The sequence below is a fragment of the Symphalangus syndactylus genome, chromosome 6 (assembly GCF_028878055.3).
Source record: "Symphalangus syndactylus isolate Jambi chromosome 6, NHGRI_mSymSyn1-v2.1_pri, whole genome shotgun sequence".
Classification (NCBI taxonomy): domain Eukaryota; kingdom Metazoa; phylum Chordata; class Mammalia; order Primates; family Hylobatidae; genus Symphalangus; species Symphalangus syndactylus.
The window spans coordinates 10,999,714-11,021,786 of NC_072428.2; the positions used below are offsets into that span (position 1 = coordinate 10,999,714).

The 22,073-nt window shown below is 58.5% G+C and overlaps 1 protein-coding gene across 2 annotated transcripts; it reads left to right on the plus strand.

Moving 5' to 3' along the window:
* Positions 1-932: 932 nt before the first annotated feature.
* On the plus strand, positions 933-22,071 carry MAPK8IP1 (mitogen-activated protein kinase 8 interacting protein 1). 2 transcript variants are annotated; one of them, XM_055281800.2, is made up of 12 exons: positions 933-1,226; positions 13,688-13,793; positions 15,754-16,068; positions 17,591-17,672; positions 17,982-18,794; positions 18,984-19,059; positions 19,600-19,772; positions 20,066-20,175; positions 20,329-20,445; positions 20,579-20,649; positions 20,760-20,858; positions 21,257-22,071. In XM_055281800.2, exons 1-12 carry the CDS (start codon positions 1,126-1,128, stop codon positions 21,327-21,329), a joined length of 2,136 nt encoding a protein of 711 aa, XP_055137775.1. In that variant the 5' UTR covers positions 933-1,125; the 3' UTR covers positions 21,330-22,071. The 2 variants fall into 2 exon arrangements, with proteins under 2 accessions (XP_055137775.1, XP_055137776.1); XM_055281801.2 differs by lacking the exon at positions 933-1,226 and adding an exon at positions 12,228-12,572.
* The last annotated feature ends 2 nt before the right edge of the window (positions 22,072-22,073 follow it).

The following is a 22,073-nucleotide window of genomic DNA, read 5'->3' on the forward strand; positions in this document are numbered from 1 at the left end:
CAATGAGGAAGAAGCCGTGGCCAAAGCCTAGCAGGGATGGAGGTGCCAGAGGGAACAGAAACAACCAAAATGATCCCAAGAAGTCAACAGTGGGAGCAGAGGGAAAGGCCCCAGGTCTTAGAATGTGTGTCTGTGGGTGCAGAAGAGGGGTGCTCTGCAGGAAATGCAGTTGAGGCGCTAAGAAGGAGAACGCTGGGAAGGTCCTGGCGAGACCGAGAAGCCCGGAGGGCTCAATTCACCACGAGTAGCTGTTTGGGGCTGAAGAGAGGTTTAAGTCAATCTTTAGAGAAGACAACCTCTCGGGAGAGTCTTTGGGAGGGTCCCCTCAAGGTAAAGGGACAGGACTGGGGTGAGGCCTGGATCCCAGCGCAGGAGGTGGAGTGTATCTGGGTCTCAGTGGCACCACATTTGTGTTACGTTACATTCTCACAACGACCATGAGAGGGACCGCTGTTGTCCCATTTCACAGATAAGAAGACCCAACCTTAGTGCTCTGAAATCACTAATGCAAGGCCCCTCTGCCCAGTCACTTGTGGAGCCAGTGAATTCACACCACCTGACTCCAAACCTTTACGCTTTAAGAGCCCACTGACATCCTCTCCTTTCTCTGCTTTCCTCCACGACCCTCCTTTTCCGCCTGCCTTCTTGGTGTCTGCTGCGGGGGGCCAACCTGGACCTTAGGGTCCAGTGTCCTGCCATTAATCATCTGATACCCGGGCACTAAGCCCAACCGGAGGGACAAAGCCCACACCGGCCACGGGGTGGAGGAGAGTCGGTGTCGGATTTAGGGCGGGGCTGAGCCAAGCTCAGGGCCGCGGGAGCCGTGGCTTCAGCACCGCGGAGAGCGCCATCTCCGGGGGCGGGGCTGGCGGGGTGGGGGCGGGGCCGGGGCGGGGCGCGCGAGACCCCGGCCGGGGCCCGGGGACGCGCGCGGGGCGCTCTCGCCAGTCCCGCGAGCCGTGCGCGGTGCGGTGCCGCGCCCTGCCAGACACAGGTGCGCCCGCCGCGCCCGGCTAGCCCGAGCCCCGCGGCGGCGGCTGCCCCCTCGCCGCGCCTCCGCCTCCTTCGCAGCCGCCGCCTCCACTGCGCCGCGCTCCGCCCGGATGGCCAGGGCTGTGCCCGAGAATGGCGGAGCGAGAAAGCGGCGGCCTGGGCGGGGGGGCCGCGTCCCCGCCCGCCGCCTCCCCGTTCCTGGGGCTGCACATCGCGTCGCCTCCCAATTTCAGGTGAGAGTCCCGGCCGCCGCGCGCCTCGCCCTTCAGCCGGGACTGATCCGCCTTGGCTGCTCTGCCCACCCCCCACCCCAGAACCTCGGGAACCCGGGAACGAAAGGGCTGCGTGGGAGTGGGGTCTCTTCCCGGGACAGAGTCCCCCCCAGAAGCCCCGCCAGCCTCAAGTCCGGACTGGTAGCCGTTGCATGTTCACGAGGCTGTTCCCTCCGCCATTCCTGGCCCTAGGCTGGGAGGTCTGCGCTGGAATTGGAGGAGGGGGCTCGGAGGCCTCCTTCTCCCCAACCTCCGGGCTGCGGCAGGGTCTGGGGTCGGGGTTGCGATCCCGGAGCGGGCAGGCAGGCTGCATCTTGGCGTGTGCCCAGTCCGAAGATTTCTGAATAGAGCTGGGAACAGCCTGGAGGGGCGCGGGTCGCAGTTTCCTGGGGCAACGATATTGTTGGTGCTGCGAGGAGGATGTTTTGAGCCCCTCCCCGAGCCCTGCTTGCCCAGATGGGCCTACCTGCCAGGCCTGGCATGGCCGGGCCCCTCTCTGGATTGGGCAGCACCGACCTAGGCAGGTGTGTCTCTCAGGGCAGGCGCTGAAGGCTCAGCCTCAACCAGGGGAATCCTAGGCCCGGCTGCGGGAAGGGAAGTCGGCTAGGGAGTAGCCAGGGCCAGCGGGGGTGTCGAGGGGGATCCCTGCTGGGGTAAATACCCAGAACCCTGACCTGAGCTCCCATTCCACCACCCCTACCCCCCAGTCTGGTGTTAGGCCCGATGCATTTCAGAGAAGTGAGGGCTGAGTGTTATGTGGAGGAGAAATAGATGTACCTCGCCCATAATTCTGAACCCTAGTTGATGGGGAGGAAGAGGCCGAAGTCACTGCTCCGGGCCTAGAGAGGGAGGCTTAGACATACCCCATTGTTTCCCCATCTTAAGAACTGGCGCCTTCCCCTCTCCTGGGGCACCACCCCAGCCAGGCTCCAGCTGGGCTGTGGCGCCAGCCCCTCCTGGGAGCAAGGGGTCACTGGCTCCCAGGTCCTCAGGTGGGCAGAGACCCCTGGGGATCTCTAATGGCATCATCAAACCCAGAAACCTTCCCCAAGGCCCTGAGCTTAGCTGGGAGCACCAGAGGGGCCAGACGGAGGAGGCCAGGCCTGAAGGCTCCAGGGCTGCAGCTCTCTGATAATGCCTTAGACTGAGGTCTGAGATTCCACCTAGCATGGCGCATGAGGCCTCCATGCAAATACTGCCTCCCCACCTGGAGGCCTCTGCAGTGGAAGCACATGGGGCTTAGAGGGACCTGGGTTCAAATCCTATCTCCACTACTTTCTAACTGCATGACCCAGGCAGGTTTTCGTCCTCTCTGGGTGCCATCTGTTAAGTGGGCTAATTAATATTGATTCTTGCCTGGAAGGGAGAAAAAGCACATCAGGTCAGTATTCAACAAGTGTCAGCCCCCACACTAGCAGACAACACTACAGCTCGCTGCTGTCCAGAACGTCTTCCCAAGGCCCCTCCCTTAACCCTCATAACTGCCCCAAGAGAGGGTAATGGTTTGCCCATTTTATAGATGAGGTGATTGAGATTAACAAAGGCAGGTGGCTCATCTGGGGACTCCAAAATAGTCAGAGGCTAAGGCTACACTGGGATCCAGGTCTGTGTGTGTTCAATCCACTCTACCTCCAAGCCCTGCCTCTGGCCCAGTGGGCAGCTTTTCTTCATCGACCTGCTTCCCCGGGTGTCATAGATGCTTTAGTGAGAGGAGCTGAGGAAGCAGACACCAGCCAGTGAATGTGTGGCCAGCTCTGCGGCATGTGGGACAAGGGTGGCAGTAGGCCACGAGGTTGAGGTGTGGGCCAGCCCTCCAGGACATGGTGGTGGCCTGGCTGCGGAGACAAGGCCAGCGCTTGGGAATAATAAGCGTCAGTGTCTCAGGCCCTGCTGGCCTGCCCCGCTGCTCCCAAAGCCCCCGCTGCCCTTTCTCCTGGCCCGCCTCTCACTGTGCTTGGCCAGGCTCCACTTAACCCTAGGTGGGTAGATAGTGCTTTCTTCTGGCTCTTTGGTGGAGTCATGGATCCAACTGGCCTGGGTTTGAATCCTGGCTGGCCATTCTTACCTGTGTGCCCTGACGCTGGGCACTTAAGCCCTCTGAGCCTCTGAGATGCCAGCACTGGCCCCTGCTCAGGATGGTCCTAAGAATCAGATGAGATAACACATGTTGAGTGTTTCAAGGTCTGAGGAGAGCCGCCTGTAGGCAGGGCTGTGTGTGCGCACACACACAGGTGCCTTGACCCCCAGTGCCACTGTCAGCTCCCAGAAGACAAAGGGAGTCTGTACCCAAACTTTGGTATCCCCATTGCTCAGCACGGGAAAGTTACTCAATAACAGTGGTAAGCGCTGACATTTGGAAGGCACTCAGTTCGCCCAGGCACCATTCTAAGAGTTTCCTATGTGCAAGAGTATTTACTCCTCGCAATAACTGTATCAACAGAGCGTTGTTATTACCCACACTTGCATGAAGAAACTGAGGCAGAGGGAGGTTAGATAAGTGGCAGAGCTTGTACGTGGCAGGCAGTCTGATGTCAGAGCCACCCCAAAAACAAAGAGCTCTGGAGTATTGGAAGAGCATGTGTGGAGGGGGCGAGCATGTGGACCTGACCTGAAGGGGTGGCAGCATTCGTTTGTAGTTGGTTGAAATAAATTCGTGTTGATTTTTGTTCTGATTATAGAAATGCTCCAGCTGTTTATAGTGGTTGGTTACCTTTGGGGGCGAGGGATTTTCACTTCTTATTTTACATACTTTTTTTTTTTTTTTTTTGAGACAGAGTCTCACTCTGTCACCCAGGCTGGAGGCTGGAGTGCAGTGGCATGATCTAGGCTCACTGCAACCTCTGTATTCTGTGTTCAAGCAATTCTCCTGCCTCAGCCTCCCAAGTAGCTGGGATTACAGGTGCCCGCCACCATGCCCGGCTAATTTTTGTATTTTTAGTAGAGATGGGGTTTCACCGTGTTGGCCAGGCTGGTCTCGAACTCCTGACCTCAGGTGATCCACCTGCCTCAGCGTCCCAAAGTGCTGGGATTACAGGCGTGAGCCACCACGCCCAGTGTCATGCTTTTATATTACAGGTTGAGTATGCCTTATCTGACATGCTTTGGACCAGAAGTGTTTCAGATTTCTAATTTTTTTGGATTTTGGAATATTTGCATATGCATAATGAAATAGCTTGGGGATGGGAACCCAAGTCTAAACATGAAATTGATTTTTTCTTATATATCTTATACATATAGCCTAAAGGTAATTTTATACAATAGTTTAAATAATTTTGTGCGTGAAAGTTTTGATTACGGGCCGGGCACGGTGGCTCAAGCCTGTAATCCTAGCACTTTGGGAGGCCGAGGCAGGTGGATCACGAGGTCAGGAGATCGAGACCATCCTGGCTAACACGGTGAAACCCCGTCTCTACTAAATATACAAAAAAAATTATCAGGGCGTTGTGGCGGGTGCCTGTAGTCCCAGCTACTTGGGAGGCTGAGGCAGGAGAATGGCGTGAACCCAGGGGGCGGAGCTTGCAGTGAGCGGAGATCCCGCCATTGCACTCCAGCCTGGGGGACAGAGCGAGACTCCGTCTCATAAAAAAAAAAAAAAAAAAGAAAAGTTTTGATTACAACCTGTCACGTGGAGTCAGGTGTGGAATTTACCGCCTGTGCTGTTTTGTTGATGCTCAAACATTTAGGATTTTGGAGCATTTCAGATTTCAGGTTTTTGAATTAGGGCTGCTCACCTGTATTTGACTTCTTATTTTATAATGAGTATAGGTTACTTCTGTGTCTTACAAAATAATAAAAGAAAATTCAAAATTGAAGTGATACATGTTCATTATAAAGAAAACTCTAGAAAAGAGAATTTATAAATTTACACAGTGGAGACATTGGCGCTGGGTAGGTGGGACAAAGAGGAGGGACAGAAGGACAGTTCACATGGGAGGAACAGCAGAGACAAAGGGGGTTTCATGGGCAGGAAGGGAGCGAGCGGCCTGTCTAGGGTGTGTAGAAGGGGAATCGTGGATCTGAAAGACCTTAGAGACCAGCTTATCCAACCAGCTCCCTCCCCTTATGAGGAAACAAGAGAGGGCGAGTGGCTCCCCCAAGAGCACACAGCAAATTAGTGGCAAAGCTGGGACAGAGCCAGGCCATGGCTGCCCGGATGGTTGCCGTCTGCCCCACCATCCTGCCTCAGGGATGAGAGATGGGGCCACCGAGAGGCTTCTTCCTTCATTCACTCAACAAATGTTTGCACTTTGCCTAGGTCACCAGGGAAACACTGCAAAGGCCCAGCCATGGGCCTGGCCATCATGCTGTTGGTGTTGTAGAGGGGAGTCAGACAGACAGACGGCTTTACAGATGGGCTGGTCGGTGTGATGATGGCTCAGGTCAAGGGACCCAGGCTCGGCGGGTCAGGACAGGCCCCCCAGAGGCAGGGACATTTCAGCTTAGGCCTGGTGGACGCATAAAAATATCACCCAAGGGTGTCGCTGGAGTGAAGGGCGGAGACCAGAGCGGGTGGGCAGGGTGCCTGGTGCCCAGTCTGGCAGGAGGGTGGAGAGCAGGATGTGCAGGAACTTGTAGGCCATGTGAGGACGCCGACCCCTTCACCGACAGCCAGAGGAGCTGGCAGGGGGTTAGGAGAGGAATGACAGGGTCAGACAGATCCTCTAGGACAGGGGTGTCCAATCTGTTGGCTTCCCTGGGCCACACTGGAAGAAGAAGAATTGTCTTGGGCCACACGTAAAATACACTAACACTAACAATAGCTGATGAGCTAAAACACAAAAACAAAAAATCACAAAAACATCTCATAATGTTTCCAGAAAGTTTACGAATTTGTGTTGGGCTGCATTCAGAGCCGTCCTGGGGCGCACGCACCCTTGGGCCATGGGTTAGACAAGCTTGATCTAGGAGGGTCACCTGGCTGCTGGGTAGAGAGTGGCCAGGGGACTAACCATCCTGCTGGTAAGAAGGAGGGACAGGTTCAGGGGGTGAGGAAGAGTTAGGGGGCAGATTAGCCCGCTTGGTGAGGGATACAGAATAGGGAGTGGGGAGGCAGGAGTCTAGGATGATGTAGGGGCTCCTTGGTGGGTGGGGTGTCCAGTGGGAGACCAGAAGGTGGTGGGCAGGGTGTGAAAATCATGTGGGGACCTGCTGAATTTGAGACTGGGGATCATTGGAGGACCCAATTGGAGGATTCCTACAGTCAGTCGGTTTTGGGTCTGGAGCTCAGAGGAGAGGATAGGGCTGGGGCCAAAGACCCTGGGAGTCTGAGTGTGGAGGGATTGGCCACTGAAGCCTCAGAGAGGACATCACTGCTCAGGGAGATTGAGCAGAGGGCAGGAAGGTGGCCGGCTGGTGGCCTATTCAGCCAATCATGTTTTGGTGAAGGTGGGGAGGTGCTACGGGAGCTGCCTCATGTCCAGGACCGCCTTGGCCTGGCTTCTGATGGACCTTGGATGTGGAGGCAGAGAGTGTTGACTTGCCTCACACAGCCCGGCAGTGGCCAGGGCAGAATTTCAACCCCAGCTCGCTGATGGCAGAGCTTTAAAGTTTGTCTTTGGATTGCTGGAAGTGGGCCACAACACACTTCTAGCTTGGGGCCCCCATGGTTCCCACAAATTGGGTCACAGCCACCATCTACATGTAGTTCTTAACCATTCTATGATGCCGTCTTTGTTCCCTGGCCCCACTCTTGTATTCATTCCAAAATAGCAGGAGCATCTCTGGGTGCTTTGCGTTGTTCCGCCACTGGAGATGCCAGTGGAGAGCTTGTGGCTCCTGCTGTCATGGTGCTTGCAGTGCCTTTTTAATAGGCACTGATTAGCACCTATGGTGTGCAGGGTTTTGGGATTTGTGCATAGATTGGAGCAAATGTAGGGAGTCAGTGTCCAGGTGAGTATGATGACCCCGCCCTCAGGAAACTTGCAGCTCTGGGGAGGGCAGGCAGCCCAGCAGCAGATGGGGAGCCCACGCTAGGCTGGCATGACCCAGGATGAAAGTCTGTGAAGGACAGCAAAGGAGAAAAGAGCGCCCCAGATTCTACCCCATCTCACAACTCTGTGTCCACGTGAGTGTTTCTTCCTGTGTGTGACAGCATCCCGGAGAGGCCACTGGATCATGCATGCGGTCTTTTTGCTCATTTTATTAGTTGTCACCTTAATACACAGACTTTATAATGTTGATTCCAAAAGACTGCATCACATTTCATCCGCTGATGGCCACGGTGGAACCAGCGCCCTGGTGCTGGGCGACGCAGGTGTTTTCAGTTGTTTGCTGTGATGGGGAATGAACGTCCTGTGTGTAACGGTTCTTCTCCAAACAATGTGGGATTGTTTCCTCGAAGCAGTTTCCCAAAAGTCGAACAACTGGATCCCAGAGTTCTTGCAATGTATCGGCATGAAGATGTTTAAACAGATCAAACACATTATAACCCCAAGCGGGGTTGTCCCTCAGGGCTCATTTCTTTGGTTGGATTCAGTTTTCGTTGGAGATGACCCCCGTATGGAGGTGGTCAGGAAGGGAATTCCGACCCAAAGAACAAACCCAGCCCAACCCCATGTTCACCCAGAGCCGGGTGGTGGGGGTAGAGAGAGGGCCTGAGAGGGATGCTGGGCCTGGCTCATCCCCACCCCACCATTTCAGCCAGTGCCATCTTCCCAGAGGACCTGACATCCTAGCCCAGACTCCGGTGTAGGTGGGGACACAGGAAGTTGATTGGAAAAGTGGACTAACTTAGAGATTTCCAAGGCAAAAATCCAGAGAGCCCCGGGACGCCTGTGGTTAATTCATTCAGCATTTGTTAAGTACCTATGAGGCACCACACATGTTGATCAAAACAGATATGATCCCACCCATATGGATTAACTGACTCCAAGGGGAGGCCACTGCGGGCCACAGAACCCAAAGGTAAAATTACAGTGATACGGAACCACAGCCAGGAGGGACTCCGAGAGCCCACAGCAGGGCAGTTTGGCTTTTGGTCCCAGAGGTCAGAGAAGGCTTGCAGAGGAGACCATGCTACTGCTTTGGGAGCTGCTCTATTGAAGGAGGAGATAAAGGTGGGAGGTGGGGGTAATGAGGGGAAATGATACTGGTTGGAGGGAAAGGAGGCTTTACGGAGCCTTCAGGCCACAGAGGAGAATTTGGGCCCCTTCCCCTAAGGACCAGGGGAAGCTATTAAAGGGCTTTGAGCTGGGGAAGAGTGACCAGACCAGATCTGTAATTCAGAGGTCAGCTTTGCTGTCATTACCTGGTGGAGAGTGGCAGGGAGAGGAACCAGAGGGAAATGGGGAACCCACTTAGGGTTGAGTGGCCAGTCAACAGGTGTCCTGAGAACTCACTGGGAGCCAGCTCCGTTCTCAGCACTCAGAGGGCTGCAGAGAGGCAGGCTGGACCCCTGGACCACACGTGCCCTCTGTCACAAGAGAGGCCTGTGGGGCATTGTGGCCAGGACCCAAGGTCAATCAGCTGGCATCCTTACCTCACCACAGCAAAGCCAGGAACGCAGACCCAAGAATGACATCCGAACAGCCAATGCCTGGCTCAGATTCGGCCTTGCTCAGCTAAAGCCTCAGCACTTTACCACTTAACCCTTACTTTACATACACTTCTGACTCAGCCTACTACGGAGCTGAAATAGTCCGTTAGAAAGGGCAGGACTGCGGCTGGTGGAAATGTGACCCAGCAAGGCACGGGAAGAGGGCCTGAAATCAACATCAGAACACAAAAGGCCTGTTTGTTCAGGGCCACTTAGGAAAGTGCAGCTCAGGGTGGGGTGGGAGCAGGGGCTGGCATGGCCAGAACAGTGAGGAGCCGGCGGGGCCAAAAGCAAGCACTGAGGCAGCAGAGTAGGAGGGATCAGGTGAATGCAGGAACAGGGTGTCAGGTAGAAAGGTCAGGGCGGTCTCCAGAGACCAAACTCACAGCTCAGCGCCACCAAACGTTAATATGGATGACGTCTCAAGGATCACAGCACCCAGGATAGACAAGCAGGTCTCATGGGTGGGCAGGGGCTGCTTCTACAGGAGACTGCTGAAACTTCCAGACCCAGAGGTGAGGGAGGCCAGCCTGCGGAGGGCTGCAGGATTCAGTTTGGAGGCCTCCTGGTGCTAAGGCTGCCATGAGCAGGGTGGATCAGGCGGGACAGGAGGGAACCACCCTCTTTTCCCCTTTTTCCCCTCCCTTCTCCCCTCCATCTTTTCCTCCCTCCTTCCTTCCCAACATTGACCTTCCATGAGCCTTCAGGGACCAAATGTCTGTTTAGCCTTCTCTCCATAAAGGGACCCCCCAGGCTTTTGGCTGGGAGGCCAGAATATCTGGTGCCTGGAAAAGAGGAAAGGGCAGAGTCTTGGGTGGGGAGTGACTTGCAAAGGGGACTCTTTGACCAGTCAGTCCCCCTTGATCCTTGGTGGTGACCTCCTACTTACACAAACTCCATTCTGCTAACCCTCACCAGCCCTCTGAGGTGGGTGGGCAAGGATCGGTGGCTTCATCCTGTGTGTGGGAAACTGAGGCATAAGGCACCTTACGTCTAAGCCTTGGTGTTCCTCATCTGTAAAATGGGAAAAATGGAACAAACCCTCTCCCAAGGTTGTTGCAATGAGGATTAAGAGAGATGCATGGCATAAATGTTGGGGCCAGGATGGGGCAGCTTCAATGTGAAAGAGTCAGGATTTATTTCAGGCCTCCTGCTTCCAAGCCTGATACGGTGATCATTCGTCCATCCTGCCTTACTTATGAGAGGCACCCAAAAAGTCAGACAAAGCATCCCCCTTAACGCGCCCCAACAGAGCCAGGGATCAGGCATAGGCTCTCTGACCCCCAGCCGAGTATTCTTTCTAGCATTGCCCAATTAAAGCCCAGTGCCCTCAGCTGTCCAGAAAGATGCTGCTGTCCTTGCCCCACCCAGACCTATTGTCCTAGGAAGTGGGAATATCAGGTGATGTTGAGGGTGTGGAAATGAACTGAGAAGCCCCTAACCCAGGTCTAAGCCAGACCCTGCAGGCCCTGCTCCAGCTTGCAGTTCGAGAGGAGCAGGTGGAGGCAGAGGCTGTCTTGTGACAGACATCTAGCAGGCTCATGCTGAGGACCCAGTGTATGCAGGATGAACTCGCCAGCTCTGCCCTCCAGGAGGAAGGAGTCTTGATCACTTGCTGGGTGTAGTATGGGGTCATCAATCAGGGTGCTGGATACAGGCCCCATCCACCTTTGGAGCAGCCAGGGTTGGGGAAGTGGGTGTTTCTGAGGGAGGGCTGGCCCTGTCTGCTGCACACACTACTGTACATCCAGGCAGATGGTGACATCAGCCACATGCAAGGGCTGGGAGGGCTTCCTGGAGGAATGAGCTTAACTGAGCACTCTTCCAACAAGCATGGTCTGAGAGTCTGCCACGTGCTCCATCTGAGCACTGGGTTTGGCACTGGGGAGACACAGTGCCCACGCGGACTACGCATGGAGCTGGAGGCCTTGCCTGCAGGCACAGGAACCTGCTGCCAGTGGAGAGCCTTGAGGGCTCCAAGTGGGGCGGGAGGGATAATGGCATTTCTGGCAGTTTTGCCTGATAGTGGCAGGTGGAGTGGGATGGTGCAGGCATAGGGAGACTGAGGCAGACAGGCCAGTGGGGACATCCGGGAGGGCAGAGGCAGAAGCTGGACTAGGGCTTGGCAGTGAGGAAGAGGAGCCATGTGTGAGGAGACACAGATGTGTGCAGGGGGGCTGGGCACCATGGCTCACGCCTGCAATCCCAGCACTTTGGGAAGCCAAGGCGAGCAGATCACCTGAGGTCAGGAGTTCAAGACTAGCCTGGCCAACATGGTGAAACCCCGTCTCTACTAAAAATACAAAAATTAGCCAGGTGTGGTGGTGCACACCTGCAATCCCAGCTACCCAAGAGGCTGAGGCAGGAGAATCACTTGAACCTAGGTGGCGGAGGCTGCAGTGAGCCAAGATCATGTCATTGCTCTCCAGCCTGGGTGACAGAGCGAAAGGCCATCTCAAAAAAAAAAAAAAAAAAAAAAATATGTGCAGAGGTCACTGGCAGAGCAGGGGCATATCAGGGCACCTCTGCATCAGCGGTCCTGCAGCTCTCCCATGCCATCTGAGTCCCAGGGGCTCCCTTTTGCACCACTGGCCTTCACGGTGACCATCTGGGCAACCAGTGTGAATTGAACACTTACTTGGTGCCGGCCACTGGGTTCTTGGCCCTGAGCCAGAGATGCCACCCTGCCCTGGCCGGAGGGAGGAGGGCTGCTCTGGCTTCTGGGCCAGGCCGTCCTCCCCACTTCCACCCCAGCTGGCCAGCCACACCCTCCCCATGGCCTGGGGAACCACCACCCTTGGGCTGCAGGTCAGACGCGACCCTACAGGGCACCTTGTCCATCCAGCCCCCTTTCCCCACCCCTCTGTGCAGTGCCCTCCAGGGGCCTCCAGGTTCTGTTTATGTCACTCCAAAGGGAGACGAAGCTCATTACCACACAGCAGCCCTTCCAGCTCTGCTCTAAGGGCCCAAACACCGGCCTGCCCTTAGCTGTGGCTCTGGTGCCTCCTGCATCCATAGGCCCTGCCTTCCTGGGTCTTGAAGGCTTGAGCCCTGGCTGCAGAAGGAGGCAGCCCAGATCAAACCCAGTTTGGATGCAGCCTGGGCCCACAGAAGCCTCTCTGATGAGGTCGGGGGGCTGAGCCTATGGCAGTGCGAACCGAGTGTTCATTCTTGGGGTATTTGGGAAGCCCCCCTTCATCTCCCACCTGGCACCCTGACTGGGGCACTGGCCCTTTAAAGCCAATCAAGGACTGGCTTTTGGGGGGAAACATCCTAGATTTCTGCCATCTACTTACAAGCCTGGGCCAGGGAGGGGGGGCCACCTCAGCCCCCGACAGGGGCATTGGAAGGGCAGGTGGAGCCAGTGGCATTGATTGCAGTAACCTGATCCCGTGAGGGAGGCGGCCACAGCGGCAGCAGCGCAACAGCCAGGCCAGCCGGGAGGAAGGTGCCTGCAGCTGAGGGCTGCGCTGGGAAGAGCTGGGGCTGGGACCTGGGTCGGCAGCTGCAGCCTCCTCTCCTGGCCTATCTATTTTTAATGAGCTCCCCAGGCTTCTGCTGCGGGCAGGACGCAGAAAGACAGGCCCAAGCGGTGGAGGCCAGAGGCCCCCAGCCCTGCCTTGAGCCCTGGCCCCCCCACCCTTCCGGGCATGAGAGGGCAGCCCTGGGGCCCCGCAGCCCCCCGGCCGGGCAGGGCTCTCCATGCAGCTGGTGCTGAAGATGGATTCGAGCCCAGACCATGACAGCTGGTTGGAGGATCAATGGGAGCGCTGGTAGGGGCTACCGGGGCTGGTGGGGGTGGAGGCCGAGTTGGGGTGAGCTCCATCAAGCTCAGGGTCTCTGTTTGGTCTGAATGAGGCGAGCGGCAGGGAGTCTGGGCCTCCTAGGTTCCCCTGGGGGCTAAGCCACCATCTCTCCTGGGTGACCTTGAACTAGTGGGTTTCCCTTGCTCTGTGTCTATTTCTTGGACTTATTTGGGAAAAGGCTCACACATTCTCCCCAACTTCCCAAATGTTCTACCCCCCAGCAAGCCAGGCAGAGTGCCCAGGACTGGAGGTGGGCAAGAGGCAGTGGCTGGCCCAGCCCTGCATTCTGAGGTGGGGGCTCAGGGCTGGCCTAGGCAGAGGGGGGTTCTGGTGGAGCTGGTTAGTGTTCTGGTGACCTGGTGCTCTGAGCTGTCTCCTGAGCTTCTAACACCTCTGGTCTCACCTGGGGCTTTTCCTGACCCCATCTGTGCAGCCTCCTGTTCAGGGTCCTTAACGCTGGGTGAGGAGAAGATTTTGTGGTTGAAGAGATGAGACCACCAAGTGCACAGCATGAGGCTGGCGTCCTTTCTGGAATAGGCTGAAACTACCCACATTGACACCAGATTTTCCTTCGCTTGTTCCCTGGGCTCAAGGGGCATGAGTCTTCCTGAGCTGGGGCGTGGGGCACTCCTCTGAGGCTGCTGCCAGTGCCCCAGGTCTTGCTACTGCAGGGATTGCACTGGGAGCTCCCCTACTCCAGGCTGCTCTTCTCAACTCCACATTCTCCGTGGTGAACTGGCCTTGGCACCTACCTTGACCCTGGGAGGAGGCTCTGACCAGTTGGGCCTTCTAAGCACTGCCTGCTGGTTGGCAACAGAATGACAGCTCCCAGGGAGGAGCTGGAGTAACCTGGAGCCTCCTCTTCCGCTGCCACCCTAGGAGGACTGCCTTTTGGCACGAGCCCCTTGCTCTTTCCCTGCCTGCTGACCACCCCTTGCATTGATACAGATGGACCCCAAATCCTGTCCTCTGGGGGCTGTGTTTGGCCTTCGAGAGGCTGCCCCCTGGGAGAGGTAACAGGGAGATGTGAGCAGGCATAGCAGTGCCCCTGAGTTGTAACTTTGGCTTCCTGTCCCCACCAGGCTCACCCACGACATCAGCCTGGAGGAGTTTGAGGATGAAGACCTCTCGGAGATCACTGATGAGTGTGGCATCAGCTTACAGTGCAAAGACACCCTGTCCTTACGGGTAAGGGCAAGCTCCCAGGAGCTCCTGAGTGGGGTGGCAGGAAGGCTAGGGACGGGGTAAGGGTATCCCCATAGTGACAAAGGGGGTTTCAGGTCTGTGCTGGCATGAAATGCCAATGAAATGCCATGAAATGAAATGATGTGCAAGAAACATAGGTATACTGCTTGGCATGTCTTGGGTGTACAGTCAGAATTTTATTTGGTATTATTATTATTATATTGCTGTCAGGGACTAAGACAGGAAGTAGCTCCTTCAACTGCCCACAAGATGAGAGAGGCCAGGAAGTCTTGAGACCTAGGGCAGTAACAATTAGGACCAGACTTAAGGGAGACTCAGGGCTACCCTGAATCCTTTTGGGAGCAGCCCTGGCAGAGGGCCTGAGACAGACAGGGTGGAGTCTGGTGGAATCTGCAGTGCTTTGGGGCAGGAAGAAACAGCCAAGGCACTCCTGAATAACTCCTGTGGCTGCTGGCTGCTATTACACCAGACAGATGGCACCACGTGGCCTCCCAGACCCTCTCTGGCCCATAGTCCTAAAGGCCCCCACTGAGGGGTTTGCCCAGTATTGCTGCTGGTTTGGGCCCCTTGGCTTTGTCATAGGGAAGATGGCTCTCTCCTGTCCCTAAAGATCTGAATGCTGCCAGGAGGTCCCCAGCGCCTGGGTAACTGGGGTCAGATGGGGATCCCAACTATGTCTTTTCAGAACAGGAAGAAGGGGTCGGCTTGCCAGGAAATGGAGGACAGAGCACAGGGCTAGGTTTTAGAGCCCAGAGCTCCTCTCAGCCCCCAAGAGGGCAGGTGGCCAGATACGGTGTCAGGAGAGTGGTTACCACAGGAGCGTGAGGCGTGCCTTGGGGAGGGAACGCCTGTCTCTGTGTTGACCTCCTGCTACTTCCAGAGACGACTCAGTGAGCTCTGCAAGAGGAAACCCAGGGGTGAAGATAATCCCCTAGTCCCCAGTACCCCAACCTTCCACTCTCTGGCCAGGCCAGGAAGAGGCAGAGGCCTCTAGATTTGGGGAATGGTCTCAGGGCCCTGACTTAGCTTCTTAAAGGTCAGACGCCTGTTCTGGACTCTCACCCTGCCGTCTCCCCCAACTGCACCAGCAGAGCCTTGGAGAGGGTTGACTCCGAGCTAGGCAGGGCCCCCAGGCACTACCGGCCAGAGGTGTGCCCCTGAGGGGCCTCAGACAAGCTCCAGCGGGCTTCACACACATTTCAGTGAATACTCAGCTCTCTTGGAGGCTGGGAGGCAGTAGTGTTGTCCCCACTCAACTGACGAGGGGGCCTGAAGGATCAGGGGATCTGTCCCAGGTGCCAGGGAGTTGGCGGCAGAACTGGAGCTAGGATGGGGCTCTGTATCCTCAAGGCAGGCTCGTGGAGGGCCGATCTAGGGATGGAGGGGCCTGGGCCGGCTGGCTTAGGGCGGGGCTGCCACCGCCTTGGCTCCGGGGCCCCGCTCGCCCCTCCCCTTCGGCGTCTCCTTCCCATCCCTCTCAGGTCTCCGCCGTTCCTTGCTTGGCTGAGCCTCAGTTTTTCCAGTTTTCCTCAAGGCCCCTTCAAATACTACTTCCCCCGCCCCCATCCCTTGCCCACCCCACCCCGAACTCCTTGGCGACCACAGAGTCCCCATAGCAACCGCGGTGACTTCACTCTGGGCTCGGCTTACAACCCCGGTGAGGTCACCGGCCGTTGCCAGGGGAACGGGAGGGCGCAAGGAGTCCGGGGTGGGGACTGTGGGGAGGTGCAGGCCGTCAGAGGCACGGCTGGATCGGGGAGGCGGCGGCCTCGCGCTTCCTCGCGGGGGCGGGCGACAGCGCCCCAGTCTCCGGCGGCCCCTGCTCGGCTCCCCTCGTGCCCCCTTCGCGCCGTAGAATGGACTCGCCCGGGCGGGGGGCGGTGCAAACGGCCTCGGCCCCGCCCCGGCCCCGCCCCCTGACGCCCCTCCGTGCGCCGCGCAGCCCCCGCGCGCCGGGCTGCTCTCTGCGGGCGGCGGCGGCGCTGGGAGCCGGTTGCAGGCCGAGATGCTGCAGATGGACCTGATCGACGCGACGGGGGACACTCCCGGGGCCGAGGACGACGAGGAGGACGATGACGAGGAGCGCGCGGCCCGGCGGCCGGGAGCGGGGCCGCCCAAGGCCGAGTCCGGCCAGGAGCCGGCGTCCCGCGGCCAGGGCCAGAGCCAAGGCCAGAGCCAGGGCCCGGGCAGCGGGGACACGTACCGGCCCAAGCGGCCCACCACGCTCAACCTCTTTCCGCAGGTGCCGCGGTCTCAGGTGAGGCGCCAACGCGGGGGGCGGCGCCCTGGGCCGCCGCGGAGATGTGAGGGGGAGCGCAGAGGGGCTGCAGCGGGAGGGGGCACCTACGGGTCCAGTGCCTGGGGACAGCGCCTGCATAGAGGCCGCAGTGGCTCGCTGCCGGGGTTGGAATCCGAGGAGCGAGCAGAACCGTCCTTAGGAAGAGGGCTGAGTCCAGCTGGCCGGGCTTGGAGCCTTGAGGCGGGATTGAAGGAGGGAAGGACTGGGGTTAGGAGAGGAGTAGGGAATTAACAGAATGAGGCTTTGAGGGGTTCGAAGGGTTTGGAGTGTGGGACCTCAGGCTGTGACAGGGCTTCTCCTTTAGGGTATGGGGCTCCTGGTGAAAGTGGGGCACGAGCAGGGCCTGGAGAAAAGGGCATCCGAAGTGGTCATCGTAGGGGAGGCCATGGGAGATCGTGGCGAGGTGGGGATGGGGAGCTCAGGGGCCACAGCCAGTTTGAGATCTGGGCAGCTGCGAATTCCCAGAAGGCAGGGGAGAGGAATGGGAGATGGAGCTGCTTGGCTAAGTTGGGGGCCTAGGGCCCCTGGGAGGGTGGCTGGATGCCAAGGAGAGTTGAATAGGGTTGGGGGAGCCGGCTGTGGCCCTTTGTCTTCCAGGCCCATCGGGAGCGGTGCAGGCAAGGAGCTCCTGGGAGGTGGGGCGGCTGGGGCTGCAGGGAAAGGCTTGGTCCCTTTCCCAGGATCCTGTGAATGGCTTTTGGCAGCCCGGCCCAGGAACGTGAGGACTTGGGAGAGAGCTCCCAGGGGAGGGAGCCACCGTGGAGTGGAGGGAGCCCTGTGTGGGCATTGTGGGGAGGGGTCCCGGGGCTGAGAATGTAGAATGGGCAGCCCAGGAGATCCAGGAAGGGCTGCTGACAGCTGCATCTGTCACTCCTCAGTCACGTGCCACCGTGGTGGGGGGTGCAGGAAAACTCTGTTATGGATTTGTCACTGGGATGATTCATCCCGGTCCCCCAGGCCAGCTGCTGGGGAGACCCTTCCTTGTGCTTTTTCCAGGCTCTATCAGAAGGTCCCCACCCCTTCTAGGCCATAACTTCCCAAGCTCCAGAGCAGAGAGTCACGTGTCTCTGACTTGGGCTGGATTTGAGCATTTTCCAAGTAACCCTCAGTGTCTGGGACTGGGGGTCTGACTGTGTCTCCAGAGAGCTCCTGCTTCTTTTCTCCCCCGCCTCCTCCCCCTCTTGCCACCACACACATTGGCCATCACCACCTTTGTTAAGGCTGATAAGAGCATCTCCCTGAGGGTTGGCCATCTTCGCTGAGCAAGGCGGAGGGCCATCTGGAGCCAGCAGGCCTGGCTGTGACTTGCCACCCTTCCTGCCTGCTCCAGAGGAGACTTACGAGTGAGGCCTTTGACAGTGGAGGCGGGGTGGACACAGCAAACGGCCCTAGGGATGGCCTGAGGGGGCAGGGCCGGGGCCTCCCTGTGCCGGGCACTGTTGACCACTTCCATCACAAGAGCCTTTTGTTCCCTGCACAGGACACACTGAATAATAATTCTCTGGGCAAAAAGCACAGTTGGCAGGATCGGGTGTCTCGATCATCCTCACCCCTGAAGACAGGTAAGTCAGGGCCCTCTTCCTTACCTGGACCTCGGCCTGCCCTGCTTCAGTCCCCACTACAGAGAGCAAACCCTACAGTCTCCAAAGGGCTGAGTAGAGGTAAACTGTCCACCTACATCCCTGCACAAGCCCATCCGGGGGCTGAGATCGGTGGTGGCATGAGTGAGTTGACCAGCCCCAGAGCCTGCGAAGGGCCTGTTGCCCAGGGAGGCTTTGTCTTGGTTTCTGTGTCACCAAGCTGAGAGTGGCGGGTGCAGGTAGCTGGGAGTTAGGAGGAGCCCCTGCCTTCATGACCTGCCTGCTCTCCAGGGGAGCAGACACCACCCCATGAACACATCTGCCTGAGCGATGAGCTGCCCCCCCAGAGCAGCCCCGCCCCCACCACAGATCGAGGCACCTCCACCGACAGCCCTTGCCGCCGCAGCACAGCCACCCAGATGGCACCTCCGGGTGGTCCCCCTGCTGCCCCGCCTGGGGGTCGGGGCCACTCGCATCGAGACCGAATCCACTACCAGGCCGATGTGCGACTAGAGGCCACTGAGGAGATCTACCTGACCCCAGTGCAGAGGCCCCCAGACCCTGCAGAGCCCACCTCCGCCTTCCTGCCGCCCACCGAGAGCCGGATGTCGGTCAGCTCCGATCCAGACCCTGCCGCCTACCCCTCCACGGCAGGGCGGCCACACCCCTCCATCAGTGAAGAGGAGGAGGGCTTCGACTGCCTGTCGTCCCCAGAGCGGGCTGAGCCCCCAGGCGGAGGGTGGCGGGGGAGCCTGGGGGAGCCGCCGCCACCTCCACGGGCCTCTCTGAGCTCGGACACCAGCGCCCTGTCCTACGACTCTGTCAAGTACACGCTGGTGGTAGATGAGCACGCGCAGCTGGAGCTGGTGAGCCTGCGGCCGTGCTTCGGAGACTACAGTGACGAGAGCGACTCTGCCACCGTCTACGACAACTGTGCCTCCGTCTCCTCGCCCTACGAGTCGGCCATCGGAGAGGAATATGAGGAGGCCCCCCGGCCCCAGCCCCCTGCCTGCCTCTCCGAGGACTCCACGCCTGACGAACCCGACGTCCATTTCTCCAAGAAGTTCCTGAACGTCTTCATGAGTGGCCGTTCCCGCTCCTCCAGTGAGTCAGCAAGGGGAAGCAGTGGGGTGGGGGGGTCCCTAGGGGGGCAGAGCCAAAATGCGAAGTGTTCTGGGAGGCGACCCCAGGCCCCATCTGGTTAGGACTGAGGCTTCTACCTGCCCTGCTAAACCTGGATCAGAGCTGCGACCCCCCATGACCCCCCATCCAGCCACACCCCCTCACCTGCAGGTGCCGAGTCCTTCGGGCTGTTCTCCTGCATCATCAACGGGGAGGAGCAGGAGCAGACCCACCGGGCCATATTCAGGTGAGAGCCATGGGCTGGCTGGGCCTAGCCAGGCAGGCCACACACCACCCTCCACTTGTCACCCCTACATGGCCTCAGCCTAACCCCTGCCATCAGCATTCATTGATCCGCTCAGCCCTGGGAAGGCAGTGTCCACTCTCTAGGGACTCAGAGTATGGTGACAAAGAGGATGGCTACAGTGAGGGATCCCAGAAGTGCGCACCTAGTCTGGCCAGGGGCAGGGCACCCAGGAGGGTGACCAGGAGGATGCCTGCCCACACCCCACCTGACCCTTCTCCAGACAAAAGCCTGCGCTTCCCACAGCCTCTCCATTTTAGAGGGGGCCCTGCCCGCACCCTCCCTTGGCCCGTGTTTCCTCAATGGCAGATGCATGTCTGCTTGACCTTGCTCTCCCCTGGGGTTAGCACTGCAACAGGCACACAGGATGCTTTTGCAAATGTTTACGGAAATAACGATGCTGCTGTGGCTCCCAGACCCCAGAGTAGGCCTGGCTGGACAGGCCTTGGTGCCGAATTTCTCACCTGTCCTTGCTGGGGACAGGTTTGTGCCTCGACACGAAGACGAACTTGAGCTGGAAGTGGATGACCCTCTGCTGGTGGAGCTCCAGGCTGAAGACTACTGGTACGAGGCCTACAACATGCGCACTGGTGCCCGGGGCGTCTTTCCTGCCTATTACGCCATCGAGGTCACCAAGGAGCCCGAGCACATGGCAGGTAGCGTTCCCTCCCTGGCCTGTGCCCCCAGCCGCCACATCCGTCTGCCCCAACTTGCTGCTGGGTGAACGTGTACTCCAGATCTCAGCCAGCCAGGTTGGGGGCTGAGTGGAAGTGATTTTAGGTCCTTTTCACGATCGAGCAAAGTGAGGCCCAGCCAAGTTGGGCAGCCAGGGATTGTGGCAGCCTCTGTGGGCTCTGCCATTCCCCGTGCCTCACCCGCCCTCCTTCACTTGGCTGCTCAGCTCCCTCCTGCTGTTTCTGCCCCTCCTCAATTCACGCTTGCTTTCCAGCCCTGGCCAAAAACAGTGACTGGGTGGACCAGTTCCGGGTGAAGTTCCTGGGCTCAGTCCAGGTTCCCTATCACAAGGGCAATGACGTCCTCTGTGCCGCTATGCAAAAGGTACCTGAGCCCTCTCCCTTCTCCTCCCTTGGATGGGTTCCTGGGGCAGAGGGACGCAGGTGTCTAGAGGCAGTAAAGGGCTCAGGCCCTGGGACAGGGGGGATCAGCAGAGGAACAGACAGCAGCTGACGTGGCTCCATTCGTCACCTATAGATTGCCACCACTCGCCGGCTCACCGTGCACTTTAACCCACCCTCCAGCTGTGTCCTAGAGATCAGTGTGCGGGGTGTGAAGATAGGTGTCAAGGCCGATGACTCCCAGGAGGCCAAGGTGACTCCTTCCAACCCAGCCCCTTCCTTCCATGGCCCCCAGCTCTGCCCCAAGACTTGCGATGAAGAGGCCATCTCCTGTCACCCTCACTGCAGGCCAGGTGACCGCCCTCTTGCTTTTCTCCCTCCTGTAGGGGAATAAATGTAGCCACTTTTTCCAGTTAAAAAACATCTCTTTCTGCGGATATCATCCAAAGAACAACAAGTAAGTGAGGGGTGGGATGGCAGCGGAGGAGGCACGGGCGGTCTGCAGCCTTGAGGTGGGTGGGTGTGGGCCGAGCCCCTGTCCCAGCACAGACAGACCTGTCCCTGCAGGTACTTTGGCTTCATCACCAAGCACCCCGCCGACCACCGGTTTGCCTGCCACGTCTTCGTGTCTGAAGACTCCACCAAAGCCCTGGCGGAGTCCGTGGGGTACGTGTCCATCCTGCTGAGCACCCAGCCCGAGGGAGCACGCCCAATCCCAGGCCCTGGGGCTGCTTCCTGGTGCTCAGCTTTGCCCCTCAGTTTCCCCTGCAGCTCTGGAGAACTATCTCCGGACCCCAGCGCAGTGGCCTGGAGGGAGGGTGGCGGGGCAGGGTGAGCCTGAGGAGCAGCTTCCAAGCTTGGTAGCTGTTGGGCCATGTCTTCAACTGACACCTTACTGGGAAATGCGATGGTAATTCTGTAGAGAACAGAGCCCAGTGGCCCCGGCCAGAGGAACCAGAGCCGCACTTGGGCCCCAAGGCTGCAGTGGGAAAACCCTGGGTCGGGATCCCGTTCCTCCCTTGCCAGTGGCAATCTGAGCCATCTGTGTGTCCCCTGGCTTCTAGGAGAGCATTCCAGCAGTTCTACAAGCAGTTTGTGGAGTACACCTGCCCCACAGAAGACATCTACCTGGAGTAGCCGCGCAGCCCCGCCCTCTGCGTCCCCAGCCCTCAGGCCAGTGCCAGGACAGCTGGCTGCTGACAGGATGTGGCACTGCTTGAGGAGGGGACCTGCCACCGCCAGGGGACAAGGAAGTGGGGGCCACTGGCCCAGGGTAGGGGAGGGTGGGGCAATGGGGAGAGGCGAATGCAGCTTATTGTAATATATGGGATTAGATTCATCTATGGCGGGCAGAGTGGGCTGCCTGGGGATTGGGAGGGACAGGGCTTGGGGAGCAGGTCTCTGGCAGAGAAGGATGTCCGTTGCAGGAGCACACGGCCCTGCCCCATCCTGGGCCTTACCTCCCCTGCCAGGGCTCGGGCGCTCTGGCCCCTGCCTTGATGAAGCCCGTGTCCTGCCTTGATGAAGCCTGTGCCACCTGCAAGTGCCCGCCCTGCCCCTGCCCCAACCCCCACCGAAGAGCCCTGAGCTCAGGCCGAGCCCAGCCACCTCCCAAGGACTTTCCAGTGAGGAAATGGCAACACGTGGAGATGAAGTCCCTGTTCCCAGCTCCATCATCTGCGGGGCTTCTGGGTGGCTCCTGCCACTGACCTCACCGGCATGCTGGCCTGTGGCAGGCCTAGGACCTCAGGCGGGGAGGAGGAGCTGCCTCAAGGCCCTGTCCCAGCAGAAGAGGGAGGCTTCCTGACTGACACAGGCCAGCCCCATCTTGGTCCTGTCACCCTGGCCCCAACAATTAAAGTGCCATTTCCTGTCTGGACT